The sequence below is a fragment of the Oncorhynchus keta genome, chromosome 26 (assembly GCF_023373465.1).
Source record: "Oncorhynchus keta strain PuntledgeMale-10-30-2019 chromosome 26, Oket_V2, whole genome shotgun sequence".
In the NCBI taxonomy this organism is placed as follows: Eukaryota; Metazoa; Chordata; class Actinopteri; order Salmoniformes; family Salmonidae; genus Oncorhynchus; species Oncorhynchus keta.
The window spans coordinates 24,314,943-24,335,006 of NC_068446.1; the positions used below are offsets into that span (position 1 = coordinate 24,314,943).

At 41.5% G+C, this 20,064-nt stretch overlaps 1 protein-coding gene across 2 annotated transcripts; it reads left to right on the plus strand.

Moving 5' to 3' along the window:
* Window positions 1-115: 115 nt before the first annotated feature.
* On the plus strand, window positions 116-18,562 carry LOC118359134 (RING finger protein 11-like). 2 transcript variants are annotated; one of them, XM_035737413.2, is made up of 4 exons: window positions 116-643; window positions 6,744-6,934; window positions 12,958-13,121; window positions 13,535-18,562. In XM_035737413.2, the coding sequence occupies exons 2-4, from the start codon at window positions 6,899-6,901 to the stop codon at window positions 13,704-13,706; spliced, it is 372 nt and encodes a 123-aa protein (XP_035593306.1). In that variant the 5' UTR covers window positions 116-643; window positions 6,744-6,898; the 3' UTR covers window positions 13,707-18,562. The 2 variants fall into 2 exon arrangements, with proteins under 2 accessions (XP_035593306.1, XP_035593305.1); XM_035737412.2 differs by lacking the exon at window positions 6,744-6,934.
* Window positions 18,563-20,064: the final 1,502 nt, after the last annotated feature.

The window sequence follows — 20,064 nt, forward strand, 5'->3', positions numbered from 1 at the left end:
ACCCAATTTTAACAACACACAGTAATATTATTTTAACAACCATCTGATTGGTGGGATGGTGGAGTAGCCTGCTTAATATAGATCGCAGTTGATTGGTTCATGAATCAAGGGGCGGTGTTTCATGTTCTATGGGCTGGAAGCCCCTTTCAGAGGGTCTTCAAATCTAAAAAGGAAATGTTGTTTGTAGAACATGAATGATTAAGTTTGTTCAACTTGAGCATAGGCGTTGTGAGAGTTCTAGCTAATGAATAGCCTTACTTAGCAGGCGTAAAATAAACAATCTTAATCATATGTAGATGGTCGTCCGCGCCAGGGTATCAATCAGCTAGCCTGGCTCTTTGTGTGCGCATGTTTTGTTTGTGTTGAACAAGGACAGTTCTCGTGGCTTGTTAGATGATTTGCAATGTGTTAATGTCAGTAAGATTGCATAGTGCATACGGTGCTTATTTTTATGAAAGGTTAGGGAAAGTGGCCTGTAGACGTTGCAAAGTGACAAATACATAAGGAGTTTGAAGAGGAGATGGGAAATTGTCTAAAATCTCCAACCTCGGATGACATTTCCTTGCTTCATGAATCACAATCGGATAGAGCTAGTTATGGTGACGGGGCAGATACAGACCAGGAACCACCGCCACCATACCAGGTATGTCACCCGAATTAGCCAGCAACGTTAGCTAATAATGTAACGTTAGCTACAGTACTGGTTTGCTTGCGTGCTAGCCAGCGCAGCTATTTTTTTCAAGGTTCGACATGCAAAGGAACGTGGCGCTTGCAGCTGGATACCGAAGTAAATACAAATAGCATGCTATAGCTTGCCAGCCAGTTATGTTTTTCAGATGTTCATGTAAACAAACAGTCATAATCAGCTGACTTTGGGAGATATGGCAGGTATATACAGCTTTACATTGTTTATCAATGCTGCACACAGCCATCAACTAGCTGTCCTATTGCAGTGTCATCGTTTGTTCTTGTTATATTTCTACAGGGATAGAGTGTCATAAATTGACTGTTGCTGCAGCCTTTATTTTTATCAGACCATGTCGTCCTCCATTAGAGAGCGTCATCGTGATCCCATAGTACTGACCCAAAGGGACTCGTGCAATGCAAAGTTATCTAGTAATTAATTTTATGAAAACAGGATAGTATTCATACACTACAACAAAAAGAGACTGGAGCTGTTCATACTGCTGGAATGCAGTTGGTGTTGAGGGAGAGAAGACAAAGGCAGGCTTTTTTTTGTATATATTTTGTTGTTGCTCAAGGGAGAGTAATAATATACCAGATATAGACGTAGACCAAAAACTACAGAAGCTCCCATCTTTCCTTTTGGCACAATGTAAGAAAGATGAAATCAAAAGTAGAATGATCATCAGAACCTGTAAGCTTCCTGGTACAGGCAATGGCAACAGCCTACATTGGAGAACACAGATCAAACTATTATGCCAATGAGAAAACAGCAGAGTCTTGGTGCTCCCTCATTTCTTTGTGACAATATTTTCCATACCCAAATCTTGATTCCTTTTCTGTAATTCAGACCTGTTATGTTAGACTTTATCTGGGAAAGAATGAGTGTCAGCAGGTTAATGCCCCCATCTCAAATGAAAAAATAAACAGGGTATGCACAGAACTGGAGGCCCGCCTGCCTGAACCCTTCCAGTAAAGCTCTCCAATGTCCCCGTGGCTGACACGGGCCATGGCTTGCCTTACCAGACTATTTATTACAAGACTGTACGACACCCATACGGTAAAAGATCATATCAAGTCAAATCATACACATATTGCATGATGATTGCATACCTATTCCCAACCCTGTTCAAAAAGTAATTGTCCTTGTAATTTATCGGTTTCAATTTTCCACGATCCTACATTTCGAATATCTCTTTGTTCTTTAAAAGTTGACGTTCCAAACCATTTACCATCCAACAGGTAGAACTAACGGCTCACACACATCGCACCGAATGTGGGGCTAGCATTCGTCTGCCGATTTTTTTTTTTCAGCACACTGTGTTTTAGGGACAACCTGCTGTAGACATCTGACATTTTTCACACGATTATACATGTCAAATCGGCGCACACACTGTTTGCACATTACATTGAGGTGCTAAGTACTCTCGGTCAGCAAACGCTATTGGTGTGTCTGAGCCCAAAAGTTGACTTCCTATGTCAACGTTATAATGGAGGACAGAACCTAATAAAAAATGACTTCTTTATGTCACCAAAATGCAAAGACCTACAATATAACCATGAGACAACTTAAAAGCCAGGAAATATAGCTTCTTAACCAGTGGCATCTGTCCAGATTAGATTTTATAATAATACAATAGTAAACAAGCAAAATAAATTGCACTACGTAGCACAGAAATGCAGATTTACACAAACTCCAGATCCTGTGTTTTTCTGATGGAAACCACCAGCAGCCACTCTCTTTTTCTCAGGATTTCTGTGTTTACTTGAGTCCCTTGGGTCCAGGATCAGGAATGAATGAAAAATGGTTGGAATTCAACAGTCTGGAGCTGTTTTCCTGTAACAGATTGGCAGGCAGCGTTGTGCAATATCCTAGTTATATAGCTGAGGCACTTGTTGGATTCTTCAAAATGAAGGATCTTGTTTGAACCTAGGGTTGGGCGATATCTCAATTATTTATTTAAATGATGGGCGATTCACAATATCAAAAAATAAATACAATATTTTCGAATTAAGCTTGGTTGACAAATTAAGGTCAAATACACTGCATTTCAAACAGTCAGCAATAATAGAATGAATTCAGGGTTTGTGAATTCGTACCTAGGCTAAATATAAGCCTTCCACAACTGAGACCCATTAATAATTTAATCATTTTATCAAAAATAGTTTAACCTGTTTTTTTTGTTGCTATAATCACTCTATGAAAATGCCTTCTTGTTACAAATTTAATCAGAACTATGCATAATGCACATTCACTAATAATGACGAACTTCTTGTAGCAGGTATTATAGAAAATGAATACAGATCTCATAAACAATCTCTCACACACCAGCCTATGTGCTAGTGAGTAGCCAGCTAATCTTTATATTTAAAGTTTAGCCAACTTGGATCTATTTGCTAGCTAACAAGGTAGAACAGATGAATTGTTATGAACACACCCTTCTGTCCGTCTCCAACTGTTTGAACAGCGTGCTAACCTGTCCACTTTGTTCAGATGATGAAATCAAGGGATCTACCTTATTTCTCAGAATGAGAACGAGTTGCCTATTCCTTACATAGTGTTTTATGCTTATTGTACATTTATAAAAGATCAGAGAGCTAGTATAAGTCTTTGTCGAAAATGCTGCTAGCGGTACATGGTACCTCAATACCACGTGAGACAAACTGAACATTCATTTTCGAGATTCAATGTTCATTGATACTCCCCTTTTAGTAGTGTCTGCTCTGCGTGCAATTTGAGGAGTTGAAACATAACCTTTCTAACTATTCATTTTAACTTCTCTATTACATTAAAATAATGTCTCAATGTCTTTTGGTGTTTATATGACCGATTCTGTTGGACCAAACCTCAAATGCAAATAGCGAGTTGAAACCGCTTGTCGGAGAGGAAGTATTGATCTCTCATATTTGTTGTCGTGAGTGTCAGAGGGAGGGGCTTGAGGGGTGTGTGTGAATGGGAAGGTGCACATAGCCAGAGAGGAATAGGTGAAGCGAGAGGTTTCACTCTCGCCAAAATCTGTCCAAAATAACCTCAATGCATTTCAGTGGACCTAAGCTTATATTGGACCTAAGCTTGTTGCCTGTGTTCCCGCCGTTGGGACAACAACTGTCATTGTTAGGGCGTAGACATGAGCGTCTCGTTATCATATACTGATCTCTGGTGTAAATGGGAAGGTGCACACAGCACAGAAGGGGCAAAGGAGATGAGACGACATAAGAACAAGCGGACATAAACGCTCATAAAAAATAAAAAAAGATTCTTCCTATACAGGTTTTTGTAATATCGCGCAAAAACATACATTTGAATATTTTCTATATATCATCCAGCCCTATTTGAACCACGGCTTGAACAAAGGATGGCCAGAGACCTTCTTTAGAGCATGCATCATTTCCAATCTAGACGCTTGCCTTGGGTGCTCGCCTGACATATTCAATCTCTCCCTATCCCAGTCTGCTGTCCCCACATGCTTCAAGATGGCCACCATTGTTACTGTACCCAAGAATGCAAAGGTAACTGTATTAAATGACTAAAGCCCCATAGCATTCACTTCTGTCATGAAGTGCTTTGAGAGACTAGTCAAGGATCATATCACCTATCACCTACCTGTCACCCTAGACCCACTTCAATTTGCTTACAGCCCCAATAGGTCCACAGACGATGCAATCGCCATCACACTGCGCACTGTCATATCCCATCTGGACAAGAGGAATATGGCAGGTAGCCTAGTGGTTAGAGCGTTGGCCCAGTAACCGAAAGGTTCCTAGACCGAGTCCCTGAGCTGACAAGGTAAAAATCTGTTGTTCTGCCCCTGAACAAGGCAGTTAACCCACTGTTCCTAGGCCGACGTTGTAAATACGAATTTGTTCTTAACTGACTTGCTTAGTTAAATAAAGGTTAAATAAATTTAAAAAAATAATACCTAATATAAGAATGCTGTTCATTGATGATAGCTCAGCATTCAACACCATAGTTCCCTCCAAGCTCATCATTAAGCTTGAGGCCTTGGATCTCAACCCCGCCCTGTCCAATTGGGTCCTGGACTTCCTGAGGGACCAACCCCAGGTGGGGATGGTAGGAAACAACACCTCCACTTCGCTGATCTTCAACACTGGGGCCCCACAAGGGTGTGTGCTCAGCTCCTTCCTGTACTCCATGTTCATTCATGACTGCGTCACCAAGCACGCCTCCATCTCAATCATCAATTTTGCAGACGACACAACAGTAGTAGGCTTCATTACCAACAACGATGAGACCGCCTACAGGGAGGAGGTGAGGGCACTCGGACTGTGGTGTCAGGAAAGTAACCTCTCACTCAACGTCAACAAAACAAAAGACATGATCGTGGACTTCAGGAAACTGCAGAGGGAACACCCCCCTATCCACATCAACGGGACAGCAGTGAAGGTGGAAAGCTTCAAGTTCCTCGGCGTACACATCACGGACAAACTGAAATGGTCCACCCACACAGACAGTGTGGTGAAGAAGGCGCAACAGCGCCTCTTCAACCCCAGGAGGCTGAAGAAATTTGGCGTGTCACCAAAAACATTCACAAACTTTTACAGATGCACGATTGAGAATATCCTGTCGGTCTGTATCACCGCCTGGTACAGCAACTGCACCGCCCACAACCGCAGGGCTCTCCAGAGGGTGGTGCGGTCTGCAAAACGCATCACCCTGGGGAACTACCTACCCTCCATAACACCTACAACACCCGATGTCACAGTGAGGCCAAAAAGATAATCAATGACAACAACCACCCAAGCCACTGCCTGTTCACCCCACTACCATCCAGAAGGCGAGGTCAGTACAGGTGCATCAAAGCTGAGACCGAGAGACTGAAAAACAGCTTCTATCAAAAGGCCATCAGACTGTTACAGACATCAGTAGCACAGCGAGGCTGCTGCCTACATACAGACTTGAAATCATTGGCCACTTTAATAAATGCAACTCTAGTCACATTAATAATATTTACATATCTTGCATTACTCATCTCATATGTATATACTTATTCTATACTATCTATTGCATCTTAGCCTATGCCACTCGGTCATTGCTCCTCCATATATTTATATTCTTATTCCATTCCTTTACTTAGATGTGTGTGTATTAGGTATTTGTTGTGGAATTGTTAGATATTACTTGTTAGATATTGCTGCACTGTCAGAACTAGAAGCACAAGCATTTCGTTACACTCGCAATAAAATCTGCTGGCCATGTGTATGTGATCAATGAGATTTGATTTCAAGCATTTTCGTTAGTGTTTTCTTAAACAGAGACCTGTCCATGCTTGGTATGTTTAAACTACTGCACAATTTCTCTAAGTTACAAATGAGCCTTAACAACATTTTTGCCTACAATAATCTCAGGCAGAAATGACTTATTTAGGGAATAAATACCTTTTGACTCCTACAGTTCTCAGCCCAGCAGTGAGGCTGTTAACACCAAAAACAGTTGTATTTTCTTTGTGGTGAATAATACTGTTATAAACAAGACTGACCACCTTGAATACTAGCTCAAATTAAATATTTATTGAGAAATTGTGGTTCTGTAATCACCCTCCACTCCAGCGTGCGCTGAGGAGGAAGGCTCCCCTGCTATGTGCTATGTTACTCTGCGGTCTGTTGTGGGAGGGAGGGAGGGGTGGGCAAAGTGAGTGGTAATTTGGAAAGCAGCTGGCGAGTGTGCTGACTCATCGCTGTCTGACTCGGCCAGTGGAGAGGGTGATAGGATTGGGCCAGAGTGAAAAGCAGGTCCCGTCACTGTAGCTACAGTCATCAGGTTCCCTGGCATGACTAATCCGTGGGGCTTTTTCCCTCACCCAATGACAGAGCAGAGGCCCTGTTTTATTAATCACATTCAGTCTAGCACAAAGGCCATTATCCTGTTGTCAGTGTTTTATGGTCAGACCTCATTGGCTCGAACATCTTGCAGACATTGTAAGGCTGCCTGCCTGTCCCTGGCTGTGTTTGCCAGGGCTGGAGGCAAGAGAATGATCTAAGACTCACCAGCAGCGTGTGCTGCCCTGGACTGAGAACTAACACTAAATCTCCCCTCAAAGGTGTCATGAGGCCTGGAGGGAATGCAGGAAAAAGGAGGAGAGAACATGTATCACAGACACTTCTCTGGTGATTGAAAGTCTTCTCAGAGTTTGCTTTGAGCCGGCGAACTCAGTTCGGACTGTGAAGAGGACGTTTGCTTTGGAGGGGCCTTCTAATGAGCTGTCAGACCTGCTGCTTGAGGGAGAGAAAGGTGAGAGTTAGGGAAGAGGGAATAGAAAAGAAAGGAATGAAAACAACAAAAACAAAGCTTTGAGCGGGACAGATACTGACTTCACAATGTAAGGTGCTCACCTTCACACCAAATGTTACAAGGGTGAAAAGAAAATGTAAAATTCATGATAAAATGCATACCCAAGGTCATAATTCCTTACCAGTGAATTCCCCAGATGTGTTTTTGTGCTGCACTGCTCTGTTGTGGCGCCGGAGGGGATGGCTGCTGTTTTACGGGCTCCTAACCAACTCTGCTAAAATTGTATTTATTATAATATTTTTTTTTGCATTGTTTGTAACTTATGTTGTTCATAATGTTGCTGCTACCATCACTTTTGACCGAACAGAGCTTCTGGACATAAGAACAGTGACTACTCGCTTCGAACTGGAGCTGGACAAAGATGTTTCTTTAACGAGTCCGACGCGTATTCGGCGCATGTGACAAATGAAATTTGATTTTATTTGTTAGATGGCTCGCTGGCAGATCCTTGGTCTCCCAATCTCACAGTGAACCAGTTGTCTAGCCTCACCTGACCTGGCTGTGCTTCCATGGAAATGGTTGAGGATAGGATATGAAAAAATAAAAGGAATCTTCCTATATGCTTTCAAGTGTTCATAGATGTTCAATATCAGAGTTACTGTACTCGTTTTCATGTTGTACCGCACTTGTCCTGTCTGTAACATTGCTGATTTGCAATAAAGTATCCATTTGTGTATTTTTATGATGAAATGTTTATCCCAGGCTCTGGTAACTGGGAAAAGCTTTCTACCAGTGGAAATACTAAATTATATGATTCATGCTTCAAGAGAAACAACCCTCAAATGATACTGTAAAGACAAAATGTTCTTATCATTCTCCAATTATGAACACAATGTGGGACATGTTCCCTCAAAAATATGAGAGTCATTGTGGCATAAACAATATATTTAACTGTGATGTTCTTTTTTACTGTGTACATTTTTCAAAGTAGTCATAGACATGTGTGGTTGGGTAAACTTTGAAATCAATATTTTTTGTTTGGCATACATTTTAAAGTGAAAAATCGGAGTCTCAGCATAATTCCATAAACGTGGAATTGCCCACAAACAAGATGTTGTCAGCAAGGCCAGGCTCGACCAACATGGGGCCAGCCAGTGGATTGTGTTTACTGTTCCCGTTTGAGAGATCCCCAGAGCCCTATAATACGAATCAGGTTTGAGGAGTTAGCGAGGTTACTTTGGTCAACTCAGGATAACCAGTGCCACAAAGGTGGCTCACCTTTTAGCCAGGTACATTTCTATAGCAATGAATCCTTCAGAACTAACCTGCTCCGTAGCAGTCTAACTCTATTTATCCACAATGAAGTGTCTCAGCCACGAGTTGAGGACCAATGAAATCAGATACCCTCCCTCTCAGAAAGGATTGAGGAAGATGACGAATTACCTTCTTTATGTATTATAAAAAATAAAAACAAAGTATTTTGTTAATGCCTATCACATTACACATTTAGTAATGACAGGCTTTGATTGGCTGTTACATCTACACTTGCTTGTTTACCGAGAACCCACCGTTTCCCCCTTCATATCCCCAGATTCTGTAAGTGCTAATGATCCAATAATATGACATGACTCATCTGACAGTTACAGGTTTTCCTATGAGAGAATGTAACACAACATCCAGTGACGTTTTTGTCCCGTTGTGTCCCCATGCGCTACGAGGGTGTAGAGTACATTTAGTGTTTTTAAGTTCATCCTCAGGAACCTCCTGAAGATGTGTTTGTTGTGAAAGCAGCGTCTTTGCATCACTGATGGCATTGCTGTTTGAAAACTGTCTGAAGAACAATCTGTGTAATTAGGCTTTTTCTCTTTATCAAAAGAGGCTTGGATGGCTGCGCTCCAGCATTTTATCTGTGGAGCATGAAGCGTGTGTGTGTGTCACTGTTGCTGTGCATCTCCCGGGCTGTGCTTCAGTGCCAGCCTCCCAGACAAGGCTCAACGGTGAAGCCAGTAGAGCCTGCCATTGTTTATTCCCTGGAGGAAGCCACTGTGGGAGTGGCAGGGTCCCCGTGGTTACTGGTCTGTGTGGATGTTATGGGCACAGGCCTGGAATTCAGACTGCAGGCTGAGAGAACGCATCTGTATGCTGGTTTGTCTATGCTGAGGGGTTGGAGAGGATGGTAGGGTTTTTCTCCTATCTCGCTTTCTCTATCGCTTTATCTCCAGTGAGTTTGTGGGGGAAGGCTGGCAGCCGGTATTGTCTGCTGAGTGCCTGGCTGCCCGGTGCTTGGCAGTGCACATAGAGCTGCTCTGTGGCTCAGCTCTCTTTTTCTCTCTCTCTCTCTATGAGCGCCCTGTCTATCTGCTGTTCCTCTTTTCCTCAGGCTAACACTTATCTTCAGCTCACCCATTATTACCCTGAAAGGAAAACGCCACCCAAAAACTATATTTTGGTATTTGTCCATTGTTGATATATTCCCTAAATGTTTTGCATGTCAGTAATCAAGTTTTCAAGATGTAATTTTCAAAATGCAGAAATCTGGCCCGTATGAGGCAAGGCGAACTTCTCGCTTACTCTCTTAAAAGACCTTCAATTGAAAAATGTGGTATTTGTTTTACTGTTTGTCCATCTTGAGACGCCGTAACAATTTGATTACTGCCCTGGTTTTTAATATCGCCAAGTGCCATGATCACTCTGTCTCATTTTAGTCTTGAGGCACTAAATCGGATAATACTGGCAAGCTTTCTGATTAGGTCATTGAAGGGTGTCCATTCTAGTGACTTTTCGAGTGAAACTGGACAACAGGGATGCCCCAGGACAAAGAGACAGCTGACCGCTGCACTGTTACCCCTGGGTCCACCGCAACACCCCCAGCCAATCACACAACTCCTACTGCCTTTCCCTAGTCTTCTGAAAAATGTATTCTGACACCTTTTTTTTATGTCTGCCTGTTTTTGTCACACACAAGTGGAGAGGGACTAGAGAATTCAGGGCTGAAAATTCTGATGTACTGATCATTTTGTTTGTTAAATGCTGACTCAGCTTTTTTTTTAAGCACAGAGTGACTGTATAAGGGAATGAGGGACTGTGACTGAAATCCCACAGGAACCTTAATCACTCATGTTTCACTTTTACTTTACACTTCAGTGCCCAGTGCAAATAATGTAAGATAATTTTTTTTTGCCTTTTACGTTTATTAAAACAAAAATTTGCATACGTGATATGTTTTTGACATTTAGTAAATGTGTGTACAAAGAAAAATCACTTATTTTACACCCAGAGACTCTTTCATTTTACTGACTGTGATCCAATTTGAGGTGAGCTCGGATGACTACTGTGAGGAAGGTATCCATTAGACGGCACTAGTCCCTTAAGCCCATTGGTCTGCTGTGATGTCATCTCGGTGTGACTGAGGCAGAGTGGAGTTGGCAGGCGTGTTCTGACATGTATTTTCAGCGGTCTCGGCACTGAGGCCACCTGATGAAAGGGCTTAAGCAGATTCCAAGAGGGTTGCATTCTGACGGCTGAACCTGTTTTGTTGTTTTAAGTACAGCTTTCACCCTGCACTCATTTTTTGCCAAAGAAAGGTGCTTATTTATTTTTGTCATCAAGGTTTTGCTATAAGCCCACAGAGAGTCGAGACTCCCTCCCATCTTTGGTTACATACAGTACTATGCATGTCCTCACTACTTCATTGCCTCACGTGTATTATTTGAGGGCTCAGTGTTGGTTTTGAGTTAGTCTGTAACCTACTTGTAGCTTCCTGTAAATAGGTGTGGCAGGCAGTTGTGTGAGCAAAACATCTGACCTGACTGAGACCGTGAATTGGTCTGAACTCCTGTCTCACAGACTGACAGAAATAACCCCGGAGAGGACAGATTGGGAAGCACAGGACTCTACAGACCATGTACTCTCTCTCTTCACGCAGACACACCACAGAGACATACCACATATCATGTACATTATAGCCACTCACATTGAGAAGATTCCCAGATCATACATTTGCTAGGCCTATAGCTTTGACGTTTTTTTGTGAACTCCTGACAAATGGACACCATAGAAACCTTGATTCCTATTACGTCAGTCTTAAATGCCCCACTTATTTTCAATTAGCGGAACAAACTAAATGGAATGGTATTTGGAAATTAATATAATCTCTCCCAATACTATTGGGAATAATATATAATAATAATAATATATGCACTTACAGTGCACTTACAGTCATGTGTGCATACATTCTAAGTATGGGTGGTCCCGGGAATTGAACCCACTACCCTGGCGTTACAAGCGCCATGCTCTACCAACTGAGCTACAGAAGGACCAGTTTTATTTTTTTGCTTATTAGGCCTAAACTATGCTGATTATCAAAGGAGATATTGTCACTTTGAAGAACATTTAGGTCTGACTGCAGAGATTAATTTACTGGCTATGCTTATCTGCAAATGCATGAAATTGAGGTCTTTGACATGCTCAACATGCCTCTATGAAAAGTTCTGCTGTAACACAGTGTGTCCAAATAAAAAGATCAGTCCGTATTTCTAATGGCGAAGCGGAAAAGGAGATTTCATAACCAGTGTAAGCACTGTGTTTGTAATATTAGATGGTATGTAGGATGAGAACTGGTGAAGTTATGGTTGATTTAGGGAAAAGTACAACAAATTTCTGTCAGGAGTTTATTATCTAAATAGGGTAATGAACCTTAAGCCCTTTTTTTTCTACTTACTCAGATCCCGATGAACTGATGAGTACCATTATGATGAGCACCATGATTATGTCTCTGCATGTTGTTTTGAAAGAAGGTTGAAGGATGTTTCTGGAGCTGTTGCTAACTTGCTTTAGCACAATGACTGGAAGTCTACAGCAACACTAGCATGCTTGCTGGTAAGCATAAAAAGGGCTTGATTGCCTAAATGATCCCGTATCCCTTTTACAAAATATTCTGCAATATCAAATAGATAATTTAAATGTAAACACTTGCAGCTCAGTGGAGCATGACATGACAACCTTTTTAATATCCAGCACATAATGCGCAACCAGTGAAAAATATCTGGACATTTTCTATCCATCAGCTTTCTCTTGAGGTCTCCTCATTATGATTGTGGTGTTGAGCGTTGTCTCTAACATATTTTAGACTCCATGTGAAAAAACCTTTTTGAGTTTCTCAACCATCTGCCAACCACAACACAAAGGTGGAACAGAACAGAGGTGAGAAATGAGAATGAAAATGCGGTCTGAATTTTCTCTTCTGTATGAATCATGCAGGCTTTGTGGGTCTGACACAGCCAGCTATTTGACTGCATTCTGTCATCTAAATTGTATCAGTGTTGGATATGGGACTATCTTTGACTGAGGGAATGTATGCAAGTGTGCTTTACTCTGCTTCTAGTGATTGTAACCCTCACATGGGCTTACGACATTCAGTCTGCATGCTCTAATAGCTTACCTGCTGCCAATCACTTCTTTCAATGGTAACTGATTTCAATAGAATGCTTTGTCTATTGCATTTTCTCAATTACAGCAATTTGAACTTAAAACACCCATGTTCCCTTTTTGTGAAATTGCTCTGACTTGGGAAAGATTGCCACCTACTGGATCTGTCATTTCAAACCTCTGATATACTTGTTCTAGTTATAGTACAGTGATACTCTGACTTCATATTCATATCACTTTTAACTTGGTTGTTTGAATGCAAAACAGTGTAATGGCATTGTAATTTATATTTCCAATAAACAAGCTGCTGCTGCTCCAGTAAACCCGTTGATGGTGATAACTGTTGTTTTTTTGTGTGTTTTTTTTCTCTTCAATGTCTGGGTTTTCAGTAATTACCAAGGTCTATTCTCAGGCCTACGTCTGGGAATTTCCACACAACTGTTTTGTCGTTCACCACGTAAGCTCTAATGCCTTCTACATATTACTTGGATGTTGTGGTTGGAAAACACCGTCTATTCCACGAGTTATGTATGAGGTCTGAGTTGTGTCTCTCTGTTTCTAAGTGCATGTTTCTGTGTGTCTTTGTGGCCATGCAGCAGGAGCTGCCAGTGTACCACCCCACGCCCAGTCAGGCCCGCATGGCCAGCCAGCTGACTGAGGAGGAGCAGGTCCGCATTGCCCAGCGCATTGGCCTCATCCACCACCTCCCCAAGGGAGTGTACGATGCTGGCAGGGACGGCTCCGAAAAGAAAATTAGAGAGTAAGTACCACCGGCACCAGCACTCAAACACAACAACACATCTCCAAGAATTAAGACACTTTTTTTTTCCCACAATTTCGTCATATCCAGTTGCGATCCAATTACGATCTTGTCTCATCGCTGCAACTCCCCAACCGGCTCGGGAGAGGCGAAGGTCGAGTCATGCGTCCCCTGAAAAATAACCCGCCAAACCGCACCTCTTAACACCCACCCAAAGACAAAAGTGTTATCATGTTGGATGAATGTGCCTCATACTGTATGACAATTGGCATCTGTGTAATCGGTATGCACATTCATATCACTTACTGGTGCCGAATGTCAATTTGTAGTAAATAAATACAAATAATGCATAATATACTATTTATTTCTCAATCCCACATGATACACATTCTGTTGTCTCTCCATCTGTGCAGGTGTGTGATTTGCATGACGGACTTTGTGTATGGGGATCCCATTCGATTCCTGCCATGCATGCACATCTACCACATGGACTGTATAGATGACTGGCTGATGCGCTCCTTCACCTGCCCCTCCTGCATGGAGCCAGTGGATGCTGCGCTGCTCTCCTCCTACGAGACCAACTGAGACACAACACCACCCCCCTCACCACCACCCCTGCTCGCTGTTCTGACTTACTCCCTTACTCCACCCATGCTTCCTTCTCCAGCACCACCACAACCAGCAGACAGCACTTCCAACAGCCTGGAGAACCAGGGTCTCTGGGGGCAGGTGAGGGCTGTGTGGTGGTGATGAAGGGTGCTGTAGAGGGTTGGTGGAGGCCATGGATGGAGAGGGGTCCTTTGCTCTGAGCTGGCCAGGTCTGCTGGACAGGAAAGCCCCGACTGGGGAAGGACGTTGGATTCTGGTGATCAAGATAAGACCGTCTCGTGTCACCATCCATCCACACCCAGAATTTCCCTCTCTCACTACCACACTGTTGTAGTAAATGTCCTAGAAGGGAGGGGAATGAAAGCAACAGCTCAACTCTCTCTAGAAATACTGATATCTGCAAATATTTTCTCTCCTCGTTGTTTTCAACTCAACATCTGTTCCAGAAGTCGTCTTAAGGGCTCAGTGGATTACATTTACTAACACAGATAAGCAAACGATTAATGCACATGTACACAAGTCAGAGGAACTTGCACTTCTATTCTCGTCTCAGTGGAAGAGTTCAGCATATGCTTACAAATGTTTGAAAATTATTTCAGATTTTCCCCATTATTTAGTATCTGCAACATGAAATGTTTTTTTTTTCAAGCCATTGTAATTGTTTCAGCCCAATGGTAAGGTCTGTTTTCCTGAAGTTGACATTTTATCCTTAATTGGTGAGTTTCTTAGACTAATGATGGATCAGTAAAAAAGTGTTCCTTTTGGATGAAGAGGTTTGGGGTCTGCACTCGATTATTACAAAGGATTAGGCCTGTTTGGGTTTGGTCAAAAGGTGTTATCGATCATAATGCTCCTTAACTGCTCTTGCTTAGCACAGTTCTTAAATTGCACATCAGAAATACTCAAACATTTACTGCACCCAATTCAGCACAAGTGTCTTAATCTTATTACCAAGTATGCCATATGATTTATCATAATGCATACACACTAGAGTCATTTAATTAATTTACATGAATTTAGTCACATAACCTAGAGCAGTGGTCACCAACCTGTCTATTGCCATCGACTGGTCGATCTCCAAGCATTCCCAGTCAATCACCAAACATTTCTGTAAAAAACCCAATGATAAAGTCTTGCGTTCCTAATTGTTTTATTTGTTTCGCGCTGTTGGTGGTAGGTGCACTTGATTTAGTAGCCCGGGAAGGCAAAGTGTTCCCCTTTTGAACCATTTCATGTGTCTGATGGTAGAAGTCTGCCTACCCGGCTGGCCCATAGAGCAAATCAACAGTGCACCTATAAGCCTAACGCTGGCCAATCAAATGGCTCAGATAACCGTGTCTGCACAGTTTCCTCGACCATAGACTGTTAAAGGACGTATCGAACGCACAGCAAAGTCAATACTGTGAGATTTCAAAACGTTTAAAACCATTGCCTAGAGAGAGACTCAATGAATACAGCAAAGAGCTGCAGTTTATATGAGTAAGTTCATGTTTAAGGTGTTAGTATCAACACAATGTTCAACACTTTTATAAGCCATAAAATGCACATTCTACCTACTTCCACTCAAGCTACACCCAGCACTGCAGCTGCAATGAATGAGTATAGCAAAGTGATCCAATAAGCTTGCGTTGTTATTATTAGCGGCTTGTCTTTTTTAATATCAAGGAATATTTCACTTTCTCTGGTCATTGGAGTAACAAAATGAATTGGTGCATGAGGCAGAAGTAATGCAATGCGACTTGTTTCGCCATCAGCTGGAAGACTGTCCCCTTTTCTAAGCGGGGGGGGGTCAGGTGAGAGGCAGCATTACTGCTGCTCCCTCTTTTTCCCCTCAGACTGACCATCAGATCCAGTCCATCAGTCCAGTAAAAAATTCAATAAAGAAAAAAAGCTGTGCCTCACAAGTAATACAACAAATTATCTATTACCAGTGCGATCATATACCAACATGTTTAAAAAATATATTATTTCTAAATGGTCTGAGAAGAACAACATTGGCAATTTAAGCATAGCCAATATGCAGTGGCAATATATTGGGCCTATAGCCTACTGCACAAACCTCATTGCTACAGAACTGTTTTTAATTGGTTAATGTTGCTTAGGTTTTTTAAGTAATGTAAAAAATCTGGGCGGTAGATCTTGGCTTGCATTTTGACTCTGTGATCTTGACTCAGAAAAGGTTGGTGGCCACACTGCCCTAGAGTTTATTTCTTTGTTCAGCATATGAGCCATCACATTGTTGTGCAAGGTGTTTAGATGTGAGGGTGCTAACCACCCCAGATTCTTAGATTTTTGTAGGTAGTCATCTGAGCACGTGCATTTTTTTTTTTATCCTACTTTTAAATAATGTTTTCATAATTAAAATGAGAAAATATCCCTTGTATTATCATAACAATTGTTCAATCAGCACAGTTGGCTGTAGCAAAAAGTTCAAATATTGGGTATGGTTTTGGTCATAATTATGTTGCTGTATTTTGACTGGCAAAAATGTAATTGAATGTATATTGGGGAAAAATAGTGTAAGTTTTTCCAAATGGGGGCAGGTAGCTCTCGTTAGGTGATCATTAAGATTGAATCAGAAAGTATTTAAGATGTACTTTGTTAAAGAGTACCCCGAAAAAGCAACTTCTTGTTTTGAAAATGGCCTATGTGATATGAGTTAGACACATTTATTCTAGTGTCAAAATTGACTACAAAGTGTAAATAGGATAATTCTGGTCATAAAGTCGGTCTCGTCCAAAAACTGAGATTTTTGAGATGATAGGAAAAAATGGTATGTCATAGATTGAAGGGTATCGTAACCTTTTTCCATGGGTTGGGTTTATTTTTAAGCCTTTCCACAGCTGGCCACACCAAAGTAATCATCATTTCTGAGTGCAGCTACAATGAAGAGGAAGTTGCCGCCACTATTTTGACATAGTTTCCTTTCCTAGAAAGGAAATGCACATTTAGGTTCCACCTACGAAGAATGACGAAAGCTATTTATACCTATTCACAAATTGGGTCTGGGAATTTCCACAGAGTTGATAAACGTCAAAAAAATGAGGCACTGACAGTGTAGGTAGCTAGCATGCTAACCTTATCTAGCTAGCTAATGTTATTTGTTGCTGTTTTTGTTTTACTACATGGTATTCAAAAGCCAGCTTGGCTGTATGGCTGGTTCTAGAGCTGAATTTGTCATTGGCATTGTTTTAGGGAAAACAAAAGCCTCAGATGGAAACCACTGACCTATCTTTGACTTTGCCATCTATTGTTATCTCTGTTTGGGCATTTTCCATCAATTGTGGCCTCGAATTTGGGATGGAAATATTTAGAAAGAGTAAGATGAAGCTCTGGTAATATGGATAACTATTGAAATGTGATATGTGTTTTTTTTTTACATTGCAATGGACACGGTGCAACCTTTGGTAGGAAGATGGCTGGAATTCTTCAGCTGCAATACAGCAAAGCCAAGTCAGCCCGTGCTCATGGTTCTCACAGTGGAAGTGAAATGATAGACTACAATGACTATGATCACGCACGCCTCAAATGACATGTAATTATAGTAGTGAAGCCATTCATCTTGGGGAGACTGGGGCAGCGGGTTTTCAAAATGCTTTTATACCATTTAGAAAATGGTCATATTTTTTTTAAGACAGACGGTCTAAAAAAAAATAAGTGAAAATTGACAAATTATCCAATGGATTATGATCATTTTCTGGTCAAAAAAGGGGAGGTGCAAAATATACGTTTGCACCCCCTATTTTAATTTGCTCCATGTCTCAGGCTCCTTGGCTCATCTCAGTTGCGAAGAGAAATAACTTTGCAGCTGTTTCTGATTAATAAACAATGCCATACTGGTGGGTTGTAACATTCAAATACATTTACATTACATTTAGAAACCAGTGCTGAAATAATTTGTATGTCATATCAGAAGGAAAGACACTGCATTCACAGATTTGCACATAGTGGGCAGTTTGGATTTGTCACTTCAAGCCCAAATATATTGTACTTTGACTAAAACAATTACTTAATGTCTTAAATTGTTGTGCAACATAATGGGTAAGCTCTGGCTTTAAAAAGTGGATTTCTTCTGGTGTGGGCATTTTAAAATCAGCTATACATTTTAGAAATGTATATAAATATTGAAAGAGTTTGAGACAACTAAAATATGTGCAACATGAAAATATTGTCCCATTTACATTGTGTTATTGACAGTCCCAAACTGTCCACCGAGATAGGCTATCCAAAGTCAAACCAACTTTGTCAGAGTCAGACACCAGCCGGCTGAAGCTAAATGATTTGGCAAACTCTTCCTACCTGCGAACACACACGAGATACCCATATCAAACCGAACCCGAAACTAACTCGCGTTTGAGTTCACTCGTGGTCGCTAGCATTTCCTAATGAACCAAATCTCAAACGAGGCCAAATCAGGAAGTGCAGTTGTCTTTTAAATTCAAACCTCTTAAAACGTTATATTTTCTCATAGTTGGGGGCAAAATATGCCCATTTCCACTATCTTCTTAATCACAGGTAGTATTTTGAAAAGGGGTACATTATATATTTCACAGAGGAAGTAGTAACTTGTTATCACTGTTTTCCCCTCATCCCAGACAATAAGGGAGTTCTATTAACCTAAACTGCCGGTCTATGGCCTGTGACAAGAACGGGTGAAAGCGGTGAGGGAGGAGCTCCCGTCTCAAATCGAACAGTAATCTGCGCTGTTCGGTCATGATGTCAACAATGCACCATGGTGCACCGTCCAGAAACGTACATCTCTTTTCCATAAAATATATAACGTCTTATCAACAGCAATCACAACATTTTTATCAACAGCAATCACTTTTACATGTGAATAGACAAGAGTCCTACTCATTGCGCCACGTGCTTAATCTAGCCTAGGCTACGGCGCTTTTGTTTTGAGCTGACTTCGCCGTTGACTTTGAAAGGGGTCACTTGGCTCGCCCCAGGATGTAGCCCGGTTCCAAAACAAATGCAATCACTTTTCAGCCGGTGTCAACTCCTCTCACTGGCATATCACAGTCCAGATAATCAAATCCCCTCATTAAACTCACCCCTGCCAGCTCTCATTGGCATTAAAAAGTGTTAGTCACATTCGCAAGGTATACCCTTTGCACGTAAGGCGACATAATGATACAGATGAAAACATGCCTTGAGTGATCATAATGGTTGTGGTGGTATGTGGAGCTCCATTACCTTAGATCTAATGAGAGAGTTATTGACTGGCTCCCAGGCTGGCATGGGACCAACACTAGCTGAAAAAGACGAGATGCCTGAAAATGGAGCCCAGACATAGCCTAGGAAGGGCCTGGTTGCTGCCCATGAGTTTTGAGGATGCTGGAGATGACGCAACAATGTGATAGTGTACTTCAAATTATCCACTGCCCCCAACAGCATAAATTACAGGAATGCACTGCAAGACTGGGCAGATATATGTGTGGTATGTGTGTTTGTATGGGTTCCTGTAAGAATTGTCTTTGTACAGTATGCATAGGATATGTACTACAGGCAAATAATAAATAGAAACTATGCTATGGAACATGTTTGCATATGTGATTTATTTAATGGTGTCTGAAGGCTACCGGCAGGCCAATTCTGATATTTCTTCCACTAATTGGTCTTTTGATCTCGAGACACAAGCAATTTGTGTTGTTTATACAAATGTTCTCCTTGCATTTCTGGAATTAACCATCCAACAGTTGCACATTTTGAACTTGTAATTGAAAGTATGTCCAGTAGAGGGAAGTCATATTAATAATAAACTTGTCTCCATGGTCAGAACACATTGTATATCCAACAGAGTATAAGAATCGATCTGCAGAATAGAAAAACAACATTCACAATTGCTTTACACATAAGACATTGACCTATTTATTCACTGCAGCCTATAACCCAGAAATGTATCTCGCGTTTGCACATAGACAGCCAAGTAATAATCCTAGAGTAGTATTCAAGTAGAAAAACCATACTCCAATTTGGTCTACACAACCTGATCTGCCCTGCAGCGCACATGCCACGCTGAAGGCCTGTGGAAGGAAGCTGCCTTTCATGAATGCTCTCATGTCACTCTCCCTAATCAGAATACACTGCAGAAAGAAATATATATGATAAAGGTAACCCATTCAAGTCCCAGTGTAGATAGAGGTCATGTTCCAACAGTTGGGCATGACACAGAGGTCAAAGGCTCTCTGAATTCTCTATTCTTGCCGAAGTCGTTTTTAGTACCCTACTCCGCTGGGTGTACTGAGACCAGAAGTTGCACCAACAGTGTTAGCGGTGTGTAGATGTTGATCAACACTGAATGCAGTGGGCCACAGGGCAACTTAGGGAG

Excerpts from the sequence above, each read along its gene's own strand:
- LOC118359134 (XM_035737412.2), top strand. The coding sequence starts at position 521 with ATGGGAAATTGTCTAAAATCTCCAACCTCGGATGACATTTCCTTGCTT. Across the intron at positions 644-12,957 it reads AACCACCGCCACCATACCAG|CAGGAGCTGCCAGTGTACCA; the intron begins GTATGTCACCCG and ends GTGGCCATGCAG. Across the intron at positions 13,122-13,534 it reads TCCGAAAAGAAAATTAGAGA|GTGTGTGATTTGCATGACGG; the intron begins GTAAGTACCACC and ends CCATCTGTGCAG.